The sequence below is a fragment of the Lathamus discolor genome, chromosome 7, assembly GCF_037157495.1.
Source record: "Lathamus discolor isolate bLatDis1 chromosome 7, bLatDis1.hap1, whole genome shotgun sequence".
Classification (NCBI taxonomy): Eukaryota; Metazoa; Chordata; class Aves; order Psittaciformes; family Psittacidae; genus Lathamus; species Lathamus discolor.
Window position 1 is genome coordinate 22,720,508 of NC_088890.1, and position 26,745 is coordinate 22,747,252.

The 26,745-nt window shown below is 45.1% G+C and overlaps 1 protein-coding gene and 1 long non-coding RNA gene across 6 annotated transcripts in view; one reads left to right on the plus strand and one right to left on the minus strand.

The window, feature by feature from the left end:
- Positions 1-2,846, minus strand: part of FAM120A (family with sequence similarity 120 member A) — a 55,126-nt gene extending 52,280 nt beyond the window's left edge. The window contains exon 1 of one of the 3 annotated variants that reach the window (XM_065687708.1): positions 1,961-2,843. In XM_065687708.1, coding sequence (XP_065543780.1) covers positions 1,961-2,434 — 474 coding nt within the window. In that variant the 5' untranslated portion in view covers positions 2,435-2,843. Of the gene's footprint in view, positions 1-1,960 lie in introns of all 3 variants that reach the window. The other 2 variants (XM_065687707.1, XM_065687709.1) reach the window with 2 other exon arrangements.
- LOC136018491 (uncharacterized) lies at positions 2,206-26,232 on the plus strand. 3 transcript variants are annotated; one of them, XR_010614441.1, is made up of 6 exons: positions 2,206-2,435; positions 12,001-12,066; positions 12,151-13,072; positions 13,670-13,819; positions 14,948-15,157; positions 24,797-26,232. It is a non-coding gene; the product is annotated as an uncharacterized LOC136018491 (long non-coding RNA). The 3 variants fall into 3 exon arrangements; XR_010614439.1 differs by lacking the exon at positions 12,001-12,066 and adding an exon at positions 23,502-24,123; XR_010614440.1 differs by lacking the exon at positions 24,797-26,232 and adding an exon at positions 20,329-21,640.
- The last annotated feature ends 513 nt before the right edge of the window (positions 26,233-26,745 follow it).

The window sequence follows — 26,745 nt, forward strand, 5'->3', positions numbered from 1 at the left end:
CATTAAACAAAGTATCCATTTAACACATTAAAGGAAAAAATAAAATCTTGGTTTACCCCATTCATTGCTTTTACTATTGATCTGTAAATCTCGGTAACAAATTAAGAAAGATTTATAAAGCACCTGCAACCAGATCAAGGGAAATACCTTCACTGCATGGTCCCTAAAACTTGTTGCTAAAGAACGAAAGTATTTTCCTAGCTACAAAACAAAAGTTCAAATGAGAGGGTGTTTCTGCCATCACTCAAATTCCCACCATCATTCATATCCAAAACCCATACCGGGTTTTGCTTCTACGCTGACCAGGAAAACACAATTACTACAAAAGACAACTACAACAACCCCTTCACGTTCATCCACTACCAAACCCAGGCCATTGCGCCCAACATAGCTCAAGAACAAGCTTCACCTCTGCTTCCAGTTTGTTCCACATGTGCTTCGAGTGCCCCCAGCCATACCAGAGATTAGGCCAATGGGGCTGGGACTTCCACTGCTGAATGGGCTGGGCATGCGCTGCCAGCCCAGGGAGGCTTCTACTGGCCCCCCAACCAGGCAGCCAAAGGGAAGGTTCTCCATGGATGAGGCAGGCCAAGGAGCAGGGGGCCAAGAGGGAACAACAGCAATTCCCGCCCCACTGTCAGAACTAGGAGAAACTTCACCCAAAGCCACCTTCTGGGTAAACTCCAACGGAGTCATCTTTACCCCAGGTCTGCAACCTGGCCGGAGTGTTTCCAATCTGCCACAAGTGCAGTACAAAACCCAGATAACATCAAGTGGCTGCTCACAATCGAGCCCGCGGCTCTGAAGGTTCTACAGTATTTTCCTACATAGATAAAGTAATTTATGATAATAAAGCTTATGAGTATGCACTCCAGTCCCGCTGCTCTTCTCTCCCTCCCGGGAAAGCGAGCGAGCAACTCTCTAAAACTGCAGCTTCATCCCAGGGCTTCTTTTTCTGTCGCCTTGGGTTTCAATACGCACAATTGCTGGGCTTAACAGAAACCATCGTAAATCACAAATGCTGTACAGAGAGAGGCAACACGTTAATATCCTGCAGCCTCTGAAATCGCGGCCGGGGTGTCGGTGCAAGAATACCGCAGACCCCAGCTCCCGGCTGAGGTGTTGTTTATATTCCCAGAAAGCAGAGGCTCCCCCGAAAATAAGAACTTTAAATGAAGTGTCAGATCCGCGCTCCCGACCTCACACGCTGGCAGCGTTCGCCGTTACGGAGCAAGGAATGAATTATTCCATAGTCGATCAAAAGCCTGTCAATACATTAGGGCAACGCCGAGCAAACCTCCATAAACACGAAACTCCGTATTCTGGAGCGAGCAGCTGCACCTTCGCCGCAAGTTTAAACCTTTCCTTGCCTCGGCAGGGAACTTGTTGCAGATCCTCCACGCGTAATAACTAAACCGATTCTTATTTCTTTCTTTCCCCCCTTTCGTCTTAGTAATTAATTAGATCACCCCGCTCTCGAGAGTGTGGTACAAGCGGTACCAAAGTCCCAGCCCGGGCGGAGGGAGCCATGGGCAAAGAAGGGACATTTTGAGTCAAAGGAGCGGCGGCCCCGAAAGAACATGGAGGAAAAAAAGCCTCCCTGCTGCTGGGCCTGGCTTCACTGTAAGAGGGAATTCGGGAGGCCCTGGGCTCTGACGGTCGCCCCGTCGACCCGCGCAGGCTTTAGCCTGCGCGGGTCGACGGGGCGACCGTCAGCGCCGTTGGAATAGCGAAATTCCCCATGGATTGAAGCCGCCGAAACTTGGGCCTCGACGACATTTTGAGGCGCTGAGGGGAGAGGCGGGGTGCGCCCCCCCCCCCCCCCCGCTCCCTCCCTCCGCTGCCGGCCCCGGGCAGCCCCGCTGCCATCTTAGCGCAGGGGAGCGGCGGGGAGGGGGCGCTGGTGGCCCCGGGGGGAAGGGGGGACCGGGGCGGCAGGGAAGGCCCCTCTCCTCCTCACCTTGATGTGGAAGCGGATGAGGGCCAGGCGGATGCAGTGCGCCATGCAGACGGGCGGCAGGAACCAGACCTTGGGCGGCGGGGTGCCCTTGTTCTGGACGTGGCTGACGATCTGCTGCGCCGTCTGGCGCTCGTTGCCCTGGCGCTTCACCCACTCGTGCAGCCGGGCCTTCTCCAGGGCGCCGTTGAAGAAGACGAAGAGCTCGATGTTGCCGTTGAAGCAGGCCTTGGCCAGGGCCGCCAGGTAGCCCAGCATGTGGTTCCACTGCCCGCCGCTCACCCAGTCCGTGTAGAAGCCGCCGTAGAGCCGGTGCAGGCAGTTGTCGGCGTCGATGAGGAGGCGCAGCGGGGTCTGGGGGGGCCGCTGGCGGCCCCCACCCACGAGGCTGCCCCGCGCCAGCTTCTGCAGCTCGACGGGCACGACGGCGCTGGGGCAGTGCTTCTCGATGTAGTCCTGGAAACCCTGCACTCCCATGGTGAGGACCGGGCGGCGGCGTCGGCGGGCGAGCGAGCGGGGGCCCGGGGGCGGCAGCAGCGGCGGCGGCGGCGGCGGGATCTGGGCTCGGGCCGGGCGGCGCGGTGGCGGCTGTAGTTGCGGGTGGGCGGTGGGAGCGGTGGAGCCGGGTGGGAGCGCTGGCTGCCGTCGGTGGCTGTTCAGGGGGGAGTTGTATGGATTAGTGGGGGGCTCATGGCTGCCGCGGCCGCCATGTGCTGCTCTCACAGAGCCATGGCTCGGGGATCCGGGCTGCTGCCGCTGCGGCTCCGACTGCCGGGGGGAGGGGGAGCGGCACCGCGCGCAGGAAGCCAACCCGCCGCCGCCGCCGCCTGCGGCAGGGAGAGCGGAACGGGCGGGACTTGGCGGCGGCCGCCGCTGCCACTCACAGATGGCGCGGGGCGCGCGCGCGGCCGCCGGCGGAGGGCGGGAGGGTGGCGGGAGCGCGCCCCCAGCGCCGCCCCGCCGCCGTCCCGGGGCCCGCCGCCCCCGCGGCCCCGCGGCTCGGCCCTGCGGCTGCGGCGCGACCCGCCCGCCGCGGCCGTTGCATAACCCGGGCATGCGCGGGAGCGCGGGCGGAAGCGGCTGGCGAGGAAGGGGGGGGTGCGGGGGGAGGCCGCTCGGGACGGGCCCGGCGAGTTGGGCCTGGCCGGGGCAGCGCTGTGCGCCTTCCCCGCCCTGCCTGCGGGGGCCGGCGGGCCGCGCCGCGCCGCGAGTCCTCGGGCAGCAACGTCCTCGTCGGCTCTGCTGCTGCTGGGGCCCGGGCCGGGGCAGAGCGGCCGCCGCCATGGCGGGCTGGCTGCGAGGAAGCGGCGTCGCGGGCCCCCGTTGGTCTTCTGTGGGGTCTAGACCGCAGCGAGCAGTGGCCGCGCTGCCGTTTACAGCTCGGTTGGGCCCTGACGCGGGATGCTGCAGGGTTCCCCGCCCTCCGGCCTCGGGCTGCCTGGGCGCTTTGCTGGGCCACAGAGCCTTCCCCTCCGAGAGAACGGCAGCGTGGCCGTTACTTACAAATAATAATTAGAGGCTTTTCTCGCCTCGCCCGCAACTGTGTATTTATAGCTGCCGGTAAAACTTCCAGATGGGCTGGTTCCGCCTGGAGAAGAGAAGGCTCCTGAAGGGGAAACCTGAGAGCAGCTCCAGTGCCTAAAGGGGCTGCAGGAAACCTGGAGAGGGGCTTGGGACAAGGGCCTGTAGGGACAGGACAAGGGGAATGGCTTTAACCTGCCCGAGGGGAGACTGAGGTGAGCTCTTAGGCAGAAGCTCTTCCCTGTGAGGGTGCTGAGGCGCTGGCACAGGGTGCCCAGAGAAGCTGTGGCTGCCCCATCCCTGGCAGTGCTCAAGGCCAGGTTGGACACAGGGGCTTGGAGCAAGCTGCTCCAGTGGAAGGTGCCCCTGCCTGTGACAGGGGTTGGAGCTAGGTGAGCTTTAAGGTCCCTTCAACACAAACCAGTCTGGGATTTTGATGGCCTTTTGCCTTAGAATAATAACACAGCAACTTAGTTGTCCTGTGCCTTGCAGATATCAAGCAAATGTCAAGCTGCACATATTGTATATTCTCATTAATATTGTATTGACTGGGGTGGGGGGAATGTAATATTTATGAGATTACAGGCAGGCAGGATTGGCACCTACAGTATTCCCACTGGGGAAGAGCTGTTTCTCAGGGAGTGGGCTGGTTCCTTACAGGCAGTGCAGTGCTAGTGCTGGGTCGCTCCCTGGATGTTCGTATCCAAGACCGTCTGGTATAGCAGAAGGATGGTAAAATAAAGACTACTGTAAAAGCTACGGTAATAGTCAATGAGAAATACACATTTATTCCTAGAAATCTATTTTTGTCGTGATCTGAGAGTGTGGTTTCCAAAGTAAGTAGCCTGATCTCTTTCCAAACTATTTTTCCCTTGGACTTCCTTATTTTTCCTGTAAAAGCAGGCACGTTGTGATAACATCAAAATAATAAAATGCTGTAGAAAACTTTGAGACACACAAAACATGGTAGCAGACCAATGGTGCTACTAGAAGGAAAGAGGATCAAGAAGGAACTTCAGAATTCCAAAGATACCAAAACGTGCCGAGATTTGGTCAAAAGAACAAGTGCCAGCATACATGAAGTGCAGGTGGTCAGACATGCCTACATGTGTTCAGTGCTCTGCCAAACAGTACAAGGTTTGATCAGAAACCAGACAGGCCATTCTAATTAGTCTTAAGAATCGAGAAATAGCTGATTGAAGGAGAATTCAATACTTGAGTCATTGTCTCACAGGATATTTAGGTTCAGTCGCCTTAGCAATGGCTTATCAGGTATAAAATATCTCCTAAGTTTACTTGTTTTGTTGGGTTTGGTTTGTTGTTGATTAAGAAGGAAAGACAAAAACATCTGCTACCAGAAGCCTGGCTCTTAGCAGCCTAACACTTCCCATGGTGTTGGGCAGACACAGCAGAACTGAAAGCTGCCAGGCTTATGTGTCCATCCACAAACAAGACCCTTCCTCTCCTCTGTGAGAGGAGGGAGTTAAACAGACAGGGAAACAAGGTGCTTCAGGAAGTTGCTTGATACAAATAGCTGTCTTGATGCAACTAAAACTTTGGCCAGACAAGAAAGCGATGGAAAAGAAGTGTAATTTATGGAAAACAAACTGGGAAAGAGGTAGACTAAGGTAGACTTAAAGAGCCTTTCACCACAGGTATGAAGACAAGGTATTTTTTCATCTGCCAGCTGCAGGAAACCTACAGGAATCTCTAGGTTTTCTGCCTGTAAGAAAATGCAGTGGAGGAAAAGGCAGTGAGGACCTTGCTGTCTCAGTAGTGAGAACCTTGCTGTCTCAGCAGTGAGACACTGCACGTCGCACTGTTAGCAGATGTTGATTGTGCACGGGAAGAGTTAATAAGGATTAATATTAAAGTCAGTGAGTCATTATCCAACTTGAATAGAATAAGAGAATTAGGGGTGGCTCCCTAGAAGGAAGGAACTGAACAGTCATTAGGAAGAACTTATAATGAATAACCATGTCAGGGCAAGAATGTGGAGATGAATGTTATCATTTTAGTCTCGATTCCTCTAGTAACGAAACTTGGTCCCACTGTGAGATGAATATGGTTATAAGCTGTTGAATGGGCTAGCCATGGTAACCTCGATAGCTAGATTTGCCTGGGAATGGATACATACGTTAACCGTGGAAAACACTTATCTTAAATGATTTCCCTTCATATTTCTCGTCCTTTCTCACTCTGGTGTCTCGCTGTGGAGCTACTGTCGCAAAACTTCCCAGTTCTTGCTGCTGTAGGAGCAAAACTCACAGTCCTCCTTTTCACCATCAGGTCTGCAAATGGCCATGGGATGGTCCTGTGGGCAAGGTACTTTTCTGCATTCTTATTTCAGTGCTCAAAGTGAAATAAGTTTTATATTACTTCAGTATTACATTTAAATACGGACATTTGCAAATAAAAGTCCCTGATTCTGCTGTTACAACATAATTCTGCTGTTAGCTATTATTTCCATTCCCTGTCATCTAGAACATTTGACTGTAGTGGGGGTAGATAGCACAAGGCAATAAAACTGACCCTTGGTTCTCTCATGCTGTATTGCTTGCACACCTACTTATTAAACATTTTGCTTACAGAAGCTTGCAGAATCTTCATGGGATTTATATAAAACCAGGAAAATTAGACTGGGACACTTCTGCGGGCTGACTTACCTTCATCCTCAAGATGTATGTTATCACAAGTGATTTCCTTTCATGTATTAGCTCACAGCTGAGGCATGGCTGCCACTCAGGCTAAAATAGTTACCAAAATAGAAGAAATTGAAAAAAAACTTACTGAAGTGCAAAAAAAATTGTGGGGACAAAATCTGTCACTTGTAGCCTTGCTCTGATTTTGTATCATAGCACTTACTACTGGGTGAGACATCCACCTCTCTTGTATGTTTGGTTGGTGCAATTAAACTATGTAAATCAAATGTAAAACTATGTAAACAAAATTTATACAACTAAAGGATTTCCATGTTCAGGTATCTCCCAGCTTTCCAAAATACCTAGAAACACCATCTTGCTTTAGCATACAATAACTTTTTACAAATATCTGTGATACCTATGGCATCACATTTTCCTTTTAGGACAGTAAAATGTTCCTTTGGGAGACACCTGAGTCACGTGCTTATCAGTCTCCATCAGCATCAGTTCTTCGAGGAGTTTCACTCTATTTCTGGAACTTCTTTCATTTCCAGCTTTCTGCAAGACATAAGGTTGCAGAACCCGTAGGTGACTGCTCAGCTTAGATTTATTGCTAGCAGTTCATTTTTTCTTATATTGTTCCTCCAGCAAAAATTGGGTAATACAAATTTTCACGGTTTCTTTTGTAAAGCATTCTCTCTGCAAAGAAGACTTTGCTGAAATTTTTAGTTTCAGCTGCTCTGTTCTCACCCATCAAACCTTCCCCCACACTAAGATTCCAGCTTACTTGAAAATTGTAAGAAATAGTTGCAGCGATACCTGGTGAATATGACTTGCATTTTTTTGCTGGTATTAAGCCTTTTCTGTTGACTCTGTATATATCCACTCTGCTACAGCATGGACCTTGTGCAGGAGGCTGGTGCTGTGGAGGAAAATGTTCTGCACTTTCCCACTGGCCACTGTGAACTTTGGTGATGGATTGCCTTGAGGAATCTTAATCTGCTGTTCTTGGATTGGCCATGTAGAATTTGTGCCTTTCTCAAGCTCTTTGTTTCTTTTAGCTTAAGCTACTAGTTTGAATCTGAAGGTGGTTAGTGAAGACAGTAAGAGATGTACAAGAATCACAGAATCACAGACTGGTTTGGGTTGGAAGGAACCTTAAAGCTCATACAACCCCTGCCATGGGCAGGGACACCTTCCACTAGATGAGGTTGCTCCAAGCCCTTTCCAGACTGGCCTTGAACACTGCCAGGGATGGGGCAGCCACAGCTTCTCTGGGCACCCTGTGCCAGTGTACACTGGAGTCCCTTGAAACTGCAGTCTGCTGATTTTTTTTTTTTGGTCTTTTCATTCTCCTTTACCAGCTGGCCTAATGGACCTTTAACATTTTGTGACGGTTGAGAGTAAATCCTACTTCTTTGCCTATCTATCTAAGAGAGGGCTGCTGGCTGCTATTCTGGCACTCAGGAAGTCTGCTCTCCTTGCACTTGCCTCATGCAAATACGTGCCCAGTGTTGACTATACAGAAGTTCGGGTTTTTTCTCCCTCCTACTGGCATTTGCTTTTTTATTTACCTCAACAGAATGTAGAATTACCCAAAGCATGCTCTTCCTCATTACATTTTTCACTCTTAGTCAAAAGCTATTTTGTGGTAAGCTGCTTTATTTCATGCATCCGTGTTTACTATCAAGATAAACTGCTACTGATTCTTGATCAGTTCTTCAGAGATTTTCTCACATTTCAGGCCCTCAACTCTTTTGAGACCTGTTAGTCTTTCCCAAAATTTCTAAATCCACCTGAATTCTTGCATATTCAGGACTATTTTCTGTATGCGGTCTCTAGCTACTTCCTATCTTTACTGTGAGGGTGGTGAGGCCCTGACACAGGCTGCCCAAAGAAGTGGTAAGTGCTCCATCCCTGGCACTGTTCAAGGCCAGGTCGGACAGTCTTGGGTGGGGTATTGTCTTGGGTGGGTCTAGGGTGAGGCATCCCTGCCCATGGCAGGGGGTTTGGAACTGAATGATCTTAAGGTCCTTTCTAACGCTAGCTATTCTATGATTCTATGATTCTGTGAAGTGGAGGTTAATCCAGAAGCCCAGCAATGATACCAGTGGTGGAGCAAAGACTCTTTCCAGTGTCTTTTTATTACTTGGGAATTTCACTTGGCATCTTAATTTTGCTGTGAGATACTTATAATACTTTCTCCTGTTGCAGTTGTTGGCCTGTGTTTTGGTGGGTTGTCTGTTATCCAGTAGACTATTATTTTCCTATCATTAACATTTGCTTACATCTCCCCTGGAGCACCTCTTCTTAAAGTTGTGGCTATGACAAACCCCACATCCCGTTTTCTAGTACTTGGTCTCTTGTTCCTCCTGAGACAGCGTATTTTGTGGTTTTGAAAAAAAGCAGGTTTAGGAACTCTATTATATTTGAATGGGCAGCAATTTATGTTCTTTGCGTGAGCACTTTGTGTGAATAGGGACTGCAGAATGAAAGTATAGAAGGAGCTGCGTGTTCTTCCTGAGCGGGCATTACAAGCCTGCTTGTTTGCAATCACTTTAGAGTTGCATTTTTTTCACTTTTGTTGGGCCAGTTGACCAGTTAATATTCTCTTTCAGTCTATTTTATTCCTCTTTCAATATTTCACAAAGGCATCTGCTGCTTTCAAAATAATTTTTTTAGGCCAGACAAATACTAGCAAAACATGCCAGGCCAACACCAAAATCCTGTAGATAGGACATAGGATCACAGGCTGATTTGGGTTGAAGGGACCTTAAGGCTTATTCAGTTCCAATTCCCTGCCACGGACAGGGACATCTTCCGCTAGAGCAGGTTGCTCCAAGCCCCTGTGTCCAACCTGGCCTTGAGCACTGCCAGGGATGGGGCAGCCACAGCTTCTCTGGGCACCCTGTGCCAGCGCCTCAGCACCCTCACAGGGAAGAATTTCCTCCTTATACACACATCTTACAGAATCATAAAATTCCAACCAAACCATGGGATGGTTTGGGTTGGAAGGGACCTTAAAGCCAACCCATCTGGAGCTTGGCCCTGTACAGACATGGGGTAAATGGGGATGTTGCTCCAGCAAACTTTTAGGGCAAAAAATGACTGGCAGTGAGTCCTGGGAGTGTATGGGAAAAGCAGCCTCACAGAGGAGGGGGCAAGTGCCGCTGGCTGGAAGAATTCTTCCTTTCAGAGAACAAGCAGCGCTTTCAGAGCAGTGGATACTTAGCTGGGGCACACAGTATGCAGATTACATCAGGTCCATTCGCTACCCTTCATTATATTTAAGAAACAAAAGCGTGAATATTTTCAGTTCTAAATTGGAGTTTGCAAAAGTAAAAACGTAAATAAGAAAGGCATTAGGAAGTAGGCAAGAGGAGCTGGTGGAGAGCAGGAGGACTGGTTCATCAAAAACCTGGAACAGTGGCATGCTGTTCTCTGGGTATTAATGAAGAGTTGTATAAGACATACAAAAAGGCAGTATTTAAAGTATATTCTACAGTGCTTTTTTCAGGAGCATCAGTTGTGTTACAGACAGATACTAATACATTACTACAGCTAGACACAACACCAAATATGATGCATTTGTAAGTGGTATCATTTGAAGAGCACATAGGAGCTAAAAATCTATACTATGGCCGTTTCAGAGGCAGCTATTTATCTTTCTAACATCTTAAAAACGTGTAATTTTTTTTTGCATTTATGCAATTAACACAGGTATCTCGAGCACATAAGTGACAGATGTAGCTGCCTAAATGGGGGATACAGATGCCAGGTTTTGGAACGCCATCCAAGCCACACCTTCTCTTTCAGTCTGCTTCAGTAACTAAATTCTTTCTCTTACCCGAACATACACCAGCATGGTCTACCAGCGCATCACCCATAGCTGCAGACAGCCCAATTAACTTGTTTTACCATGGGCTGCCTTTATTTCATGTCTAAACTCTTGCTGCACAAAGCTGTACTCTGAAAGTCAAGTAAAAAAAAAAAAAAAAAAATTTATTTGAATTGCAAATTATGAAGTTGTGGGGCTGTGCCTGCCCCAGTCTGCACGCAGGATGAAGTGAGCTTGCAAAATCCAGGCTTTTAGCACAGTGGGCTGGACACAAGGGACACTTTGTGCCTTTCCAGTCACAGAATGGCTCTGCGTGTCTGTCCTTGTGAGCACGGCTGCGCTCCTGGGACAAGGTGCTCCTTGAGCTGGTGCAGTTAGAGAGGAGGAAAAGCAGACAATCCTCCTGTTGTCCAGATGTGGCCCATGAGCCACCAATTAGGCTGTTGTGAACTACAGCACTCAGTTCAAAGGGCTGTTAATTGTGTTTTAATGACAATTTAACCGACACTGCTGATCATTTCAGAAACATCCAGATCACTAATTACTGTTGTGCTTTAAGCAGGCAAAGCACTGTAGGTACATGAGATGCTGGAGATGGATTCCTCATGAGGGACCGCATTAGGTCCCTTCAACCTAAACAGTTCCATGGTGCTATGATTCTATGAAGTGACATTATTAATGTTCTCAATGTCTTTCAATGGCCTCCCACTTACCACAAACATCATCCCTTGTTCATAGGCCAAACCTCTGCCCTGAGTGCTTCTACCTGTGAGCCAGCTGCAGAAGTTGTTTTTGCAGCATTCCGGCAATAAGAGGAGCAGGAATTCAAAATAACTTACATTCATTAACCAAAATTCTACCGATACTAATAAAATACTGTAATGAATATTAACTAAAATGTTTAGTTAATATTTTAGAGGAGCAGTGGTGCAGTCCTGGGGATTTTGGTTTCCACGGCTGGTGATTTGATACCTGCCAGAAGCATTAAATTCCTTTCTGAATGTTTACTTGTATTTTGTACAAGATGCCCATAGTCTGTTTGAGGAATCCATTCTCCAGAAAAAATATTTAGAGTGCAAATCACAGTTTTCCCCTTCAGAAATTCAGCCAAAACACACTGGATCTGCTAATCACTGACAACATAGCAGTGGACAAGGTATTTGTGCATAAAACGCTCTATCAGTGAGAATAAAGCACACATTTTACAGGATCATGGAATGATTTGTTTTGGAAAGGACCTTAAAGCTCATCCAGTTCCAACCCCTGCCACAGGCAGGGACACCTTCCACTAGAGCAGCTTGCTCCAAGCCCCTGTGTCCAACCTGGCCTTGAACGCTGCCAGGGATGGGGCAGCCACAGCTTCTCTGGGCAACGTTTGCCAGTGCCTCAGCACGCTCATCTTGCCCATGTAATAGGTGTCTAGTAATGAATAGAAAAGCTGCCTAAGGCCTTTTCTAAAATATGCTTTCATGAGAAGAGAGGTTAACTGCAGTACAATGGATTTTAAGTGCCAAAGCTAAGCAGTTAGAATTCTGACAAGACTTTTACTGATGCAGGAGAAAGCAGGTTTGTTTTCTCATTGAAAATAAAATGCATGTAAATAAATGCTAACACTGATTTTTTTTTTTTTTTTTAAGATTTATGTGAGATTAACCCTTTTACAGCCCCAGAGTGCATTAGGTTTCACTAATCTCCCCTCAAGTCTATGTGGGATTGCAGGCACAGGGTGGGAGCAAAGAGCGAGCTCTGTGCTGCACCTGGGCATGCTTTACACCCGACGACAGTGATCCTGCACCCATGGGATGCACCTGTTTGTGTCAGCAAGGCCGCACAGCTGCATTAGAGGAGACATTTGGTTGTGCAGATGAGGTAGCTGGGACAAAACGAGGTTTGCATATGGGAAGGATTCTGTGTGCGGGTGTCAAGGTCCTTTTTTCGCACCTGTTTGACCTGGGGCTTCTGCTGACCGCGTAAAGGCTGGGTCTCACGTGCTTGGGCACTGCTCTAAGCATGTTATTTGTGTGCCTCTCCTTTTCCTTCAGGCTGGGCAGCAGTGGTGTCCTGGGAAATGGAAGGCTTCACAATTTCTTGCACTTTGTTACTGAATGGTGGGTGTTTTCCTTTTACAATGTTGATAGTGTTTGAAACTGAGTAGTTTCGAGGGCAATTAAGTTCTCCCTTTCCTGTTTCAGCAAACGCTCTCCTGAATTGCCAGTGCACTCCGACTGATCTCCCAGTGTGCACAGATTAGCAGGCCTGAGCTGAGGCCAGCTACGTGCTGTCTTTGAGAGGTAACATTTAAACTCATGTATTCCCAGGTTTTGTTATTAAAGATCCTTCATTTGGTTTTCATTCATTTCAGAAAGGACCAAGGATCCTGGTGTCTTAGGGTTTTTTGCCTGATTTACACAGATTACTTTCTTACCTTCATTTGTTCTTTTAAAGAGATACCACTTGAATTTACCCTGTGACTTTCCTGCCTTCAGTGTAAGTCAAGAAAGTATTGAAAGTTTAGAGAATTACAAGTTTTTGAATAATGCGACTCTTTCTTTTGCAAGAGATGAAATGAGTTAAAAACCAGCAAGCTCCTCGCTGGCAGACAGAAAACCTTACTGCTGAAAGTCGTACAAACATGCAGCCTGGCCCACGTTCAATGTCTTGATTGCCATAAAACTAGAAACATTACTTAGCATGAATTCATAGTCTAATTCTGAAAAAGAAAGGAAAAAAAAGGTAAATATTGCATAATTCTCAGTAATGAGAACATTCTTATTTTCCAGAAGACGTCAGTTTAATCCTCCAGGAACTCTCAGTATATAGAGCAACTTCTGATCTCCCCCTACATAATACAGCACGGGAGAGTGTCTCTTTAAATTAATTTATAAAATAATTCAGGACTGTGGGTGTCTTTGATCTGTTCCTCTCTGCTAAAGTACAGAAGAGAAGAACATGTCGCTTAGCAACCCCAGCCGGGACTGGGGGGAGGCGACGAGGGATGGATGGTCCAGAGTCACCAAAGGGAAAGATTCATCCCCACCAGAAAACTCAACTTCTGAAGATGCTTCTCCAAAATAAAGAAAGCAAATAAACAAACGCGGGGGCTTGCAGAATGAGGTATTTTCACTTCTTTATTTAACTTCTTTCCCCCACTTCTGGTCTATTAATAGTAATCTCAGAACCAAATCAGAAAGTCAGGCACGGGATAGGCACTGCAGGATTTAATAGCTTAAGGACTGGAGCTATTGGAAAGAATATGAAGTTTTATTTTTAAAACAGTTAAGCCTATTTCAAATCGAATTTATATTGTCAAGTCTGATCATAAACAATTTCGTACCTCTGTTTTCATCTGAACACCTCAGGTAAAGTTTGTGTGACTTACATCCTGATTTACGGTTGCTTAAGCTGCTTAAGCAGCACCAGACTGACTTATTTAGGGTCAATCGCCTTGTAAATAAAAATCTGCATTTCTCTAAATGGTTCACAGGCTGTGATGATCTGATAACTAGGTTAACATCTTAGTAACTTTCAAAAAATTAGGAAAATACCTTTGCACTGATGTTGATGAGCAGCATTCAGAGAACTCTACCATTTCTGCAACTGGAAGATAATAATGTCCTACAGAACAAATCCCATTTCAAACCACTCCTGCTTGTCTTGTTCCTGACCAGTGCTGTCCTAGAGCAGCCCTAATTCATCTTTTCCTTTTGCTAGAGAAATCAACCATCAAACCCCACAGCCCTGCATGGCTGAGTTGTGGAACAGAAAACTGCTGCAAAAACACCGTGTGAGAGGGAGAATGACAGAACCAGCCTACTTCAGTGTGCTTCACACAGGTGAAAAATGTCTCCTAATTAAATAAAGGTAAATGGTTATGCCTGGTCTGATATTAATGATCATAAAAGTTGTTTAAAATCTGCTTAATTTTTATGCCACTTTCCATCTCCTAATGACCTGTAACTTATTACTGAACATATCACAGTAAGGAGAAGCCCTAAATGCTAACAGTTCACATTTCTCCCAGAGCTCAGTACAGTCAATGCTATGCTCAAATTCTGCAGTGAAACTGCAGATTATTCGAGCAAATGCCTACCCCTGTCTACAGGCTAGAAGCTTATCTACACTGGCATCTACTGCGTATTCCAGCAGTTACACACATACTCAAAACTGGACACTATTGCACTCTGAAGTAGCACTTCATTTTGTCCAGTAAGGGTAATGATAGCGTAGACTTCATTAAGATCTAAGTTTCTTAAATAACTTGATACATAAGTAACAAGATAATTTTTTGTTACCCATATGCAGCAAAGACCTATAGATTAAAATCCTGTCTCCAGTGAGATCAGTGGCAATTTCACTGGTTACTGCAGGGGTGCCTGGGTTTTACCCAGGTTCTCTGAGAGGCTGTTTTCTGTATTGGGATCGCTTATGTAATGTGATTCTTTCTTTCATGAAATTTCAGTAAGAGAAACGTGTAAAGCACTTGGCATTAAGTGGTCTAAGTTTGTTAACATACAGCATTTAGAATGCAGCCCAAATGAGAAATAAATAATGATAACTCAGCTGTGAACATTTCAATAAAAAATACTTCTGGAGAAGCTTGTATAGACTCTGGATTTTGGTTTTTAACAACTGTTTTCTGTATGGTTTCATTATGATCCAAACAAATGTGGAGGCTCCATTTGAAATATCTCGAGCTGAAGCAAACCCCTTTGACTTGACTTTATCTGTGCTCTCAGTTACACCAGGGTCAACAATTCTTTACTGTAACTTAATCCTGAATAAGTACTTTTGCTGACTGCTGGAATCAAGTGGGAGGAGGAGTCCAGCAACAGTGGAAACCTTTTATTTGCCCTTGTGTTTACAGTACCAGTTCATGTACTTAGTGAGTTTTATTTTTAGGAAACAGAAATATGTGATATCCGGGAGTCTGAGATTACCTTAGTTGGGGATTCTTGTTATTACATAAAATTTATGTGATTCCTCTAACAGAGACAGAACATCTCCAGCTTCTCAAGCAGACTTCATGGGGCTCATAGTTTGAAGAATATGTTTTGGACTACGCTGACATAAAACTCTGTACAATTAACGAAGATTTCTGGTTATGGCATTCAAGTTACCAGATCAGGATGATACATCAAAAAAGCTTGCAGATAAGGCATCGTTTGCCCAAACACGTAATCAGAAACTGACTTCCCAAAGGTATGTCTCAAGCTGCAGAATGAAAACACTGATGTGTGATATTTTTCTCTTTCAGAGTAATCATTACAATATCACTACGATGCAGACTACCTTCCGTACTCCTTAATCCCAGTACTGGAAGAGGAAGAGTAATCTTAGTTCCCAGAAGCATCACATTGGAGAACTCTCAGTTTGGTGCAAAAATTCTGGAAAATATGTTGGCCCAGCCAACAGTACTGGGGAAAAGATGTTCTTTGGCATGGGATGCAACACTGTGACAGCCTCTCTTCTTAAGCTAAAATGTATCAGACTATTTCTTTCTCTTGTCATCTCCTCCTGTAGGAAAATAGATTTATTCAGCCTTTTTTTTTTTAGGATGCATAGGAAAGTTTGAAGTTAAAAATAAATCTCAGATCCTTCTTAGTAGAGGGATCCCATTTCCCTCTGCAAAACAGTAGGTGATTACAGAGAGGTCTTTTGGTATTTGAGGCTCAGTTTCCCCAGTGATCAGTACTTTCAGCAAAGAACTGCAGCAGTTACTGTCCGGAGAAGCTGGACATCTTCACTGCTTGCACTACATGTCTCTGTCACCAGAGAGCTGCATATAAATGGACTGAAAAATTCCCCCAAATGCTTTGATGCCACATATATGCAGAATTTGAAAGGATTGGGAGTTTATTTCAGAAAGGAAATATAAGTCTATGCAGAATGTTGGGCGGTATAAAGGAAAGTCAGGAAATTCATGTAGGTTTTATCTCCATGTAAGGTGCACAGGCCACAGTGATGCTTCAAGGGCTGGAGCAGCTCTGCTATGGAGCCAGGCTGAGAGAGCTGGGCTGAGTCAGCCTGGAGAGGAGTAGGCTCCTTAAGGGAAGACCTTAGAGCAGCTCCAGTGCCTAAAGGGGCTGCAGGAAACCTAGAGAGGGCCTTGGGACAAGGGCCTGTAGGGACAGGCCAAGGGGAATGGCTTTAACCTGCCCGAGGGGAGACTGAGAGGAGCTCTTAGGCAGAAGCTCTTCCCTGTGAGGGTGCTGTGGGGCTGGCACAGGGTGCCCCATCCCTGGCGGTTGTCCAAGGCCAGGTTGGACAGGGCTTGGAGCAAGCTGCTCCAGTGGAAGGTGTCCCTGTCTGGGGCAGAGGGGTTGGAACTGGATGAGCTTTAAAGTCCCTTCAGGCACAAAACAGTCTGTGATTCTGTCATTTACTAATGAGTGAACTTCAATTTAGTTAACATAATGTAGGTGAGGTTTTGATAACGCCACAGGCTTAAATATGAGTTACATCCTAGAAATATTGGTTAGAAGGGACCCCGAGATCACCTCCTGCCTTCCACTCAAAGCAGGACTCTCACCAACACTGGGGCAGGTCTCCTGTGATTTTACCTAGGCAAATCTTGGTTGCCCCCTTTGAGTAACTTCTTCCTTACTGCAGGAGCCTCCTAGGGAAGCAGTTTTTCCTAATGGCCAGTCTGAACCTCCCAGGCTGCTGTGTGTGTGGCCACTGCCCTTTACTAAGCCATCTGTCACAAAGAGCTTGGCCCTGTCTTCTTTCCAGCTCCCATTCACATGATTGAAGCTTGCTATTAGATCACCCCTTAGGCCCCCCTGCACCAGAATGAAAAGCCACAGCCTCCCTGATCTCCTGAAGCATGTTGACTGTTCCTAGCCATCCCAGTAGCCCTCCTCTACCTTCCCTTTCCATTTCTGAATGTCCTCTTGACGTGGGGGGGGCAAAAGCCACACAGAGTATTCCAGGTGTGACATTACTAGCTCAGAGGAGACAGGGATAATGCGTTTCCTCAACCTGCCAGACACCCTTCTTCAAAAGCAGGCCAATGTACAGTTTGCCCCCTTGGCAATAGGCACACCATTGGCTCCCATTTGACCTGACATTCCCTGTAACCTCCAAGTCCTCTCTGGCAGGGCTGCTGCTCAGCCAGGCAGTTCCCAGCCTCTCCTGGTACATGGCGTTACTCTGCCCAAGATGTGGGACTATATACATTTTGATCTGTTTGGTCAGATCCCATGTTCCTGAAGATCCCTCCACAAAAGTTAGTATTTGGCATGTCAGCAACTCTTAATTTGATGTCATCTTCAGATCTGCTATTTCTGCATTCTGTATCATCATCAAGGTCATCAGTGAAGACACTGAACGGTATCAGCCTGGTGTTGACCCTGGGGCACTCTGCTTCACTCTGCCACCAAACAGATGTTGAGATGGCTGTCTATCAGTCTGGAGTCGCTCTGGGCTTTCTGACTGTGACACACGAACTAAAGGAAGAGCTGGTTTTCTGTTTGGTACCTTAACTGGTAACCTATTCTTGAAGTATTTTAGCAGATGGTAGTGGGCTACCTAGTGTGCAATAGTAGCAAAGGCAAAATACTGCTTAAATGTAGTTGAAGTCTGTAAATAGACTTCTAAAAATCACATTAAACAAAAAATGTCCTTGCCATGTAGCTTTTCTTCATTTTTCAATACCTAGTCTGGCATTTTGGAGTGTGGAAAATTTCTTTTGCAATTAAAAAATTAACATTTGGCTTTTATTCTGCATTGGAATCAAACCAATCTTTCACCATGGGGCAGGTGGATGACAGATCTGTCTCTGCAGTCCTGCATTTTCAGTTTAGAGTCACAGAACCACGGACTGGTTTGTGTTGGAAGGGACCTTAAAGCTCATCCAGTTCCAACCCCTGCCACGGGCAGGGGCACCTTCCACTAGAGCAGCTTGCTCCAAGCCCTGTCCAGCCTGGCCTTGAACACTGCCAGGGATGGGGGAGCCACAGCATCTCTGGGCACCCTGTGCCAGTGTCCCATCACCCTCACAGGGAAGAGCTTCTGCCTAAGAGCTCATCTCAGTCTCCCCTCTGGCAGGTTCAAGCCATTCCCCTTGTCCTGTCCCTACAGGCCCTTGTCCCAAGCCCCTCTCCAGGTTTCCTGCAGCCCCTTTAGGCACTGGAGCTGCTCTCAGGTCTCCCCTTCAGGAGCCTTCTCTTCTCCAGGCTGCCCCAGCCCAGCTCTCTCAGCCTGGCTCCAGAGCAGAGCTGCTCCAGCCCTCGAAGCATCTCTGTGGCCTCCTCTGGGCTCGCTTCAACAGCTCCACGTCCCTCTGGTGCTGTTGTCCCAGAGCTGGACGTGGTACCGCAGGGAGGAATCTCATGAGAGAGGGTCTTACCTGCATCCCACCAAAGTGTAACATCATAACAGATCTGTCTCCGCAAAACACACTTCTTAGCAAAACATCACAAGTCCACAAAGATACTTTCCATATTTTTTAAATCTGAATTATAACAATAAAAAAGGGTATGTGATTCCTTCTATCAAAAAGAGACATCCAACAGAAAAAACCCAAATCCAATTCTAAAATGGCTGTTCCAGTGATTACTTGTAATCTGTGCAGTTTCATCTGCTTCATAATACCCAGCTTAGTGTTAGATCTAAAAAAAGAATGAGATGAGAAAATCATTCCTTTGATATGCATTAAATTATTCAGTTAGTAAATTAGTGAATCTTATCCTGAGTGTTACTAGCTATTAGTATGTTACACCGCTTGATGTTGCTCATGAAGAACGCATATAAAACGAGGACAAGATTTCCCTTTTGAAGTTGCTACCACTTGAGTTGTTGACATTTTTTAATTGGTGGCTGTCCTCTTGAAGGCAGTGTTCTGCTGTCTGCTTTTAGGAGATACTCTTCATTTTTAATTTGTTCTCTCATTCATTAGACCTTTTTTTCAGTGGGTAACTCTCAGAATAATTAGCCTTTCAAGGGAACCATGTTCTCCTAAATAGTTATTAATTACTATGTTCTCCTAAATAGTTATTAATTACTATCTCCCCAGTTCAGTATACTTAGGCCTTTTTCACTGGGAGTGTTTCAAGCTTACATCTGGCCTGGTCACACCATGCCTGGTACCACTAAAGATAGCAGGAATCTCACTGCAGATTTAAGGAAGAACAACATCAGACCCTAGGAGTGAAGAAAGATCATTCACATTCCCTTTGTCTTTCAAAGGTGTCTCTTTTCTAGGAGAACCTACAAACATTTCTTCAGGCTCCAGGACAGGATTGAGGAGGGAGTGAAATGAGTGAAGGAGAACAAGTTAATTCCATCGGGACAAGGATACCATCTTCAAAGACACTGTCAGCTTCAGCAGCTGGGCTAATAAGCCTCAATTATACTGCTAGTCTTAGAGTACTGGAAACATACAGCACCCTTTTACTTAAAGCCAGTTTATGGCATATAAATATAAACCCATTGAAATCAACAAGTCATTCTGCATCTGAAGCTATTTTCCCACTAAAGAGCCAAGGATCTTCAAGAAGAATATACTTCTTGTAGAAATTACTGCCAGTGTTACACCACAATTAAAGAGCATGGTGGATGATAGAATACTCCAACATGTCATGCACTGCTGCAGTCATCTCATCCCATCCTGGTTCATGTTTGACTTCTTTAAGCCACTTCTTGTCCCTTCGCTTACTCTTGTCTTTAACCTTAAAACTTACTGTGAGCATTGCCAGCTATTCTGCTAAAATGCAGCCTTACTTTTGTATGTCAGACTCTCTCTGTTCTATTTGGTCTTTCAAAACAGACTGGAACATCATCCTCATTCTTTCTCTACCTCCCTAGTAAGTACTCCTGCTCTCATTCCCTGCTTCCTCCACACTTGGTCATTAAGGAGCCTCTCTCACAAACACGAATTCCCCTGTCATTCCTGGACATTCTTTTCTTCTCTCAACACCAGAACTGAGCCCATGTCTCTGGCATTCTTTGACAGTGGAATTACCTGTTCAAGATCAGTACATTAAAACAGGATGGGGGATGGGGGTGGTTAGAGTCTTTTCCAAGCTTGTCCCATTGATTTATTTCCCAGATTCTATAAGCACTCTGATCACATTGCTTTTTTTGTCATTCCCATCCAGGGTCTTACCTTCTGCAGAGGTTACACTATGGGTCAGCCTGTACACAGATTACATGTACACTCTACAGTTATTTCTCCATGACAGAAATAGCATTTAAGATACATCTTTTTCTATCCTAACTGAAAAATAAAGCTTTGAACTAGGCTCTGATGATCTTATCACTTACATCCATAACATTTGTTACTGCTCTTTGCATTCCCAATACCCTCCTTGACCCACCTCCCCAGCCACCTTTTTCACTAGAAAATTACAGACTCATCTCTCCAACAGGTGATAATCCCAGAATTTTCTCTGCGGCCAGGACTTCATTTCATCCACGAAGCTATCATCTGATCATCCTCAAGACGCTGTCAGAAGAACTTTGTTTTCCTGTCTTGTGCACAGATGCAGCAGCATTACCTGTCAGCACAAGCAACACTTCTGTCTCCTTCCTTCCGTCTTCTCCCACTTCTCCATGTGTCTGGTTAATCCCCAGTGTGTTCCTTCAGTGCCCTGTGGTCACCATTTTCATCTGCATTTGTGCATGGCCAACGTCAGCAGGGTTTTTAGTCCATAGTTAAGATTTGTGTAAGCTAACAACAGCTGGCTATTTTGTTTCTGCTTGTACCTATCCTGCAGTACCTAAAGACTAACACATGCGCCTCCTAATGAAACTGGGAAAAAATCTAAAAGAAAACCCAAGGTGATTCAACATGGGTTGTAAAAGTTGGTATAAATGGTTGACCAAACAACCATTATGGAGTCATAACTTAAAGGGAACCTTCACTTTGGAGAAGAGCAATGTTAATAGAAAGGCTAATTGTATTTTATTGAATACTGTTAAAATACCTATTAAAAGTTATAAGTTGTAGTCTAAAATACGGCAGCGTGGTTCGTAGAGCTAGCACGGACTATGAAATGGCCTTACATGGTGATGTATTTCTGACATACGATAAGCTATTTCAAGAACCCATTTACAAGTAAGCTGTCTGGTTACAGCCCTGCCCTCACTGAAATCAATAGAAGTTTTGGTAGTGACATCAGTGAAATGAGGTTTTTCTCTCATTTTTAGCTTGTGCAAGATTAAATATTGGGTCAGGAAAACAGTGTGAGTTCCATTGTGTGAAAGTGCCAGTGATCTTAGATACAGCATTTGCTTAGGAGGATTACTAAATGGAATTTAGAAGTGATTTATTAATGGAAATTATGGGCTTTTTTGTTAATTAGTCCAGATTTCCTTACTGGTAAAAGTGTCCTGTTGCATTGCAAGCAGCATACCTCTGCTATACCAGTAAGAAATACTCTCTTAAACTATAGGCTAATAGGTCTCTGGACATGAGAGGTGGATTGTTTCACTTCCCCATTCCAAAGAGAAATCAACAAAAGCAAGCATTTAATAATATTAATTCCATTCCTACACAGCCTAGGAGCTTTGCAAGAACCGAAATGCTGAAAGCACTATGATAATTCATTGTTGAACTTGTTAGTAACAATGCATAATTAACAAGTAAGCTACAGGAACATGCAATTGCAATGTATTTACATGGTATTTGCCGGGCAGTTGTGGTATAATTAGACAGATTAAACCTGCTCTATAGAGTAAGAGTATGTGGTGTACAGTGTATTTTGTGTTATTTTGCATCACTTGGTCCAGAAATGCAAAACTGTTAAACTCCATCAATGGAGTTTAATGAAGTGTTTCATTCTGTTGTAGGTGGAAGTGAGCCACAGGTATGAAACTATGCATGAACCTGTGCATAGTGCTGTTATTTAAATGATTGCTGTGGTTTCTGGCTATTCATAGAATCAGAGTCACAGCATAGAGGTGGAAGGGACCTTAAAGCTTATCCAGTTCCAACCGCCTGCCATGGGCAGGAATACCTTCCACTAGAGCAGGTTGCTCAAAGCCCTGTCCAGCCTGGCCTTGAACACTGTCCTCTCATGGATAACGTTGTAGGTCTCTATAATAATGACAGGTAAAAGAATGCATGGAAAGAATCTCTATTCTTACAAATGTTTAGAAAATTATATGCCAGCACATCACCATTTCTTTGCCCTAAAACTCTGTTAGGAGCCGAACAACAAATATGAAGTTGCATAACATAGGCACTGGGAAAAAATACCAGTTGATGGTGAAAAGTGCACTTTCGAGTCACATTTTACATGGTTCAGCTGAATTGTAAGTAAAACTAAATTAAGTTTCTGTTATAGTTGAGATTCATGTCTAGCAGGAAGACGAATACGACACACATCTCTTGATGCAGGAATTGCTGTGCCTTGTCTCTAAAATGGTAGTACCAGCCTTTAAACTGATGCATGTAGTATTACCCACTCCAAGGGGAAAACACAGACCTTTCTAGAGAGTGGATACTACACTGTATTGGTTGAGTAACTTAACAGAAACGTGGATTTATTTGCTGTTGCTGAAGATGTAAAATTTAACTTTGGCATATATCGAAACAACCTAAGAGCTGTCTGTTCTGCTCCAGGTGGAAGAAGAAGTAGGGAGCTCTTCCAAGTGTTTGTTGGTATTGTTCAGGTTCATAGTAATTTTCTTGTCCTCAGGAGCTTGATTTATGAGTCGAGCATAAAACCCATTGTTGCTCAGAAAGGCCAGCATGAATCAGGCTCTATTGATTTTCAGTTCCTATGTCGGCTGTGTACAGCTACCTCACAGAAATGAGATGCAAATTAACACAAAAGAATTACCTCATCTGTATGTCTTACAGGGCTTTCGCTCTCTGCATTACAGCTGCACCCTCACAGTTGGCATCAGCCACCTCAGGAGCATTGCCTGGAGCTGGGAAGGTGGCCATGGCACTCCTGTTCCTGTGGCTGGGATGGATTTGGCATGTGGAGTTACAGTTTCAAATCCAAGTCTTGCAGTTGGCTTTAAATGCTGTTTGGTAGAGAACCCTAAACTGCTTGTTTGAAAGTTGGGCTCAGAGAACTTTGAAGCTCAGCATCAACAACTTATTTCTGTAGCAGACTAAATTATCCCAAGAGTTATTTATGGGCACCAAGTGTTAAAATTCAGTCCATCTCAGATGACTTTTCCCTGTGAGGGTGCTGAGGCTCTGGCACAGGGTGCCCAGAGAAGCTGTGGCTGCCCTATCCCTGGCAGTGCTCAAGGCCAGGTTGGACACAGGGGCTTGGAGCAAGCTACTCTAGTGGAAGGGGTCCCTGCCCGTGGCAGGGGTTGGAACTGGATGAGCTTTAAGGTCCCTTCCATCCCAAACCAGTCTGAGAGTCTGTGATTGTGTTTCTGTGATGCAGCTGAAAAACATTAATACAGTACATTAAGTATTTTCTGCACTGACAAACTTAAAAATCATTTCAGAAATTTGAGAGAAAAATATAAATTCCATTTGCAAAATTCATCTCTGAAAAAATGTGCACTTGTTCATGACTTGCAGTCTTCATTATATCTATACTGATTTCTTTTTTTTAAACTGTTTTTCAAGGTTTTCATAGTGTGGACCTGCTGCAAAGGAAAAATGGAAGAGACACAAATATGCGTTCCACTTATAATCACAGACATCATCATCCATGAATTTCATTATGTTTTCATTTCTATTTTTTCTACTTAACATCATAAAGTGTCTGAGTGACAGTTGCAGCAACTTTTTACATTATCTGAAATACCAGCAAAGTATTCCCACTGCATAACAACAAGAGCCAAGGCCTATATTTCACACACAGTATTTAAGGCCAACTGCAAGACTTGGATTTGAAATTGTAACTCTGGTGTATGGTGGCACTGGGTATTTGAGTTGGCTTCTACCTCATTTTCAATATTGCAGAGTTATTCTAACACCTTTTAAGAGGACACATGGTAAAGTATGCAGATGTCTCTGAACAGTGCAATCGTTCTTTTACACTTTTATCTGAAAAGATGATATTTTACCTGAGAAGGTATTTTAGTCTGAGAAGGGCAGTTTCCTCCATACAGGAAACTGAGAAATGAAGGCTTTCCACTGACTGGAAGAGGGGGTCAAGAAGAAAACTGGAGAGGGGCTTTGGACAAGGGCCTGCAAGGAGAGGACAAAGGGAATGGCTTTAACCTGCCAGAGGATGGAGACTGAGGTGAGCTCTTAGGCAGAAGCTCTTCCCTGTGAGGGTGCTGAGGGCGCTGGCACAGGGTGCCCAGAGAAGCTGTGGCTGCCCCATCCCTGGCAGTGCTCAAGGCCAGGTTGGACACAGGGGCTTGGAGCAACCTGCTCCAGTGGAAGGTGTCCCTGCTCATGGCAGGGGGTTAGAACTGGATGAGCTTTAATGACCTTTCCAACCCAACCCATTCTGTGATTCTGTGATTCTACGACTGTAGCAGGGTTGGGATCAGACTCTTCAGCTAGTGTTTGGATAATTCGTATTTTTCATTAAGATACAATAACCAGGGGAACCCTTTCATTGTTTCTGGGAATCACATAATTTTTAAATGGTGAACTTGTGCATCGTTTCAGTCATAATTTGGAACCATACCACTTTATATGCTGTTGAAAGCCTCATCTCTCACAGGGTGTTTTGTGAGACAGAAATTGTGATCGGTTGGGATGAAAAAAAAGCTCTGGCGAGGAGCAGATTCAAGTTGTGAAGTGGGTAAAATAATGTTCTCCTTAGGGCTGGGAAAGCTGTCTCCTCATTAGCATGAAAATTACCGATGCATGTAGTTTACATGTAGTGTAGCATCTCAGTGAATGTGCAGCCCTAAGTCTTAAATGATTTCCAAATAAATGTGCTTTCTATGTGTGTTTTCTAGGTTCAGAAGTGGGATTGTTCTCAGGCAGAATACCCAAAACTATCTCTTTTGATGTCATATTTACAGAAACAGGCACAATGTGAGTCATGTTCCTATCGAACGAACAAAATTCGGACAAGTGTTTAAAGACTTCTCACAACCAATTGCTAACAAATGATTTACAGCAAGAATTACTTGCAGAGTGATTACAGCACATGTTTTTGGAAGAAAAAAATCAAGAAAATCAATCTGCTCATGGACAAGTAAAAGAAGACAAGGAAAAATTCCTCTAACAAATATGAAACTGAAAATTATTCACTCAGATCAGTTGGCAACAACCACTTTTTATGGTAGCAGGAGCTTGTGGAGTAGGAGGTAACTGTATGAAGAATGATTGATTCAGTATCTTATATTGCCATTCTGGAAATGGTTCAACATCTAATTTAAAAGCTATTTTCCTCCTGTTACCCAGTAAAGAAAACAAAATGATAGTCAATGTCTGTGAGCTGTTTTGGGCAGATAAAATATATTTTGTGTCTATGCAATTCTGTGGTCACTGACAAAGGCTAGCTTGTAAGAAAGAGCGGTTATTTATTAGGAAAGATCTCCTTGCCAGAAAAAAAAAAAAAGCAACCAAAAACCTGCCTGAGGAAGGATATTGCCATCATAATCCTCTTTGCATCTTCCCATCAAAGAGTAAACGATTTGCCTTTCCAGAAGAGACACATAATCATTCTTAAACTCAGTGTATCTTTTCAACCTTTGAGTTGTGGTCTTGTGTAAAAAGCATCTCCACCAACCCATCTTGCAGTACACAGTAACAAAGTGATTGGTGATTTACTTCCCTCTTGGAAGAATTCAAAGTCCAATTAGGGCATCTATCTCCTAAAACCACCTTTTGCCTCTTCTTCCTCACTTTGGGGAGGAAGGCAGCCACCTTCTGGTCTAAGGCTTTGGGATGCCACACTGGGATGCTGGAGGAGTTATCTTCTGCTTGGGATAGGGGGTGATGGTAGCGTGTTCTGTTTATGCCTGTGACATGTTGGATGTGAGTTCAGCATTCAGAACTCCATAATTCCTTACACGTGTATTCTTGATTCAATATTTAATTCCTAATTTAATTCCTGAGCAGGCACATGCTATCTTTCAAAGGCACAGCAGATGCGAGAGAGTCCACTTGATCACTACTGCTTTACTTCACAAAAACCTTCAAATGCTAATGACAGAAATAAGCATAACAGCACAAGCTTTGTGTGAATGATTACTCCATTACTCCAGATTTTAACCATAGTGAAAGGTTTTACGAGCTACTTTGAACTAATGGAAGAATAGTTTACATGTAAAACAGTGACATGTTTGTTCCCATAAATGCTGATTGCTGTAATTCTATTGTATTACTGTAGTTACAGTGAGCTGAGTGAGCTTGATATAATTGAAACATTGGTTATAAAATCCTACTATTTTTGTGAGGTTTTTTTTTTTAGAGAGAAAACTACCAGGACTGATACATTTCATAGAATCCCAGACAGGTTTGGGTTGGAAAGGACCTTAAGATCATCCAGTCCCAACCCCTGCCACGGGCAGGGACCCTTTCCACTGGAGCAGCTTGCTCCAAGCCCCTGTGTCCAACCTGGCCTTGAGCACTGCCAGGGATGGGGCAGCCACAGCTTCTCTGGGCACCCTGTGCCAGCGCCTCGGCACCCTCACAGGGAAGAGCTTCTTCCTTATATCTATCTTGAACTTCCCCTACTTAAGTTTAAACCCATTCCCCCTTCTCCTGTCACTATAGCCCCTGATAAAGAGTTCCTCTCCAGCATCCAATTCCATGTCCACTGAAGGGAACAATGGAAAAACAGTGTATTTCTGCAAGAATGGTCTAGGCAACCTTTTCAACATAGGAAGGACATGCTGCAGATGATGTTCAGGAGCTATTTCATCAACCCATTAAGGTACAGGGTGAGGATATCTGT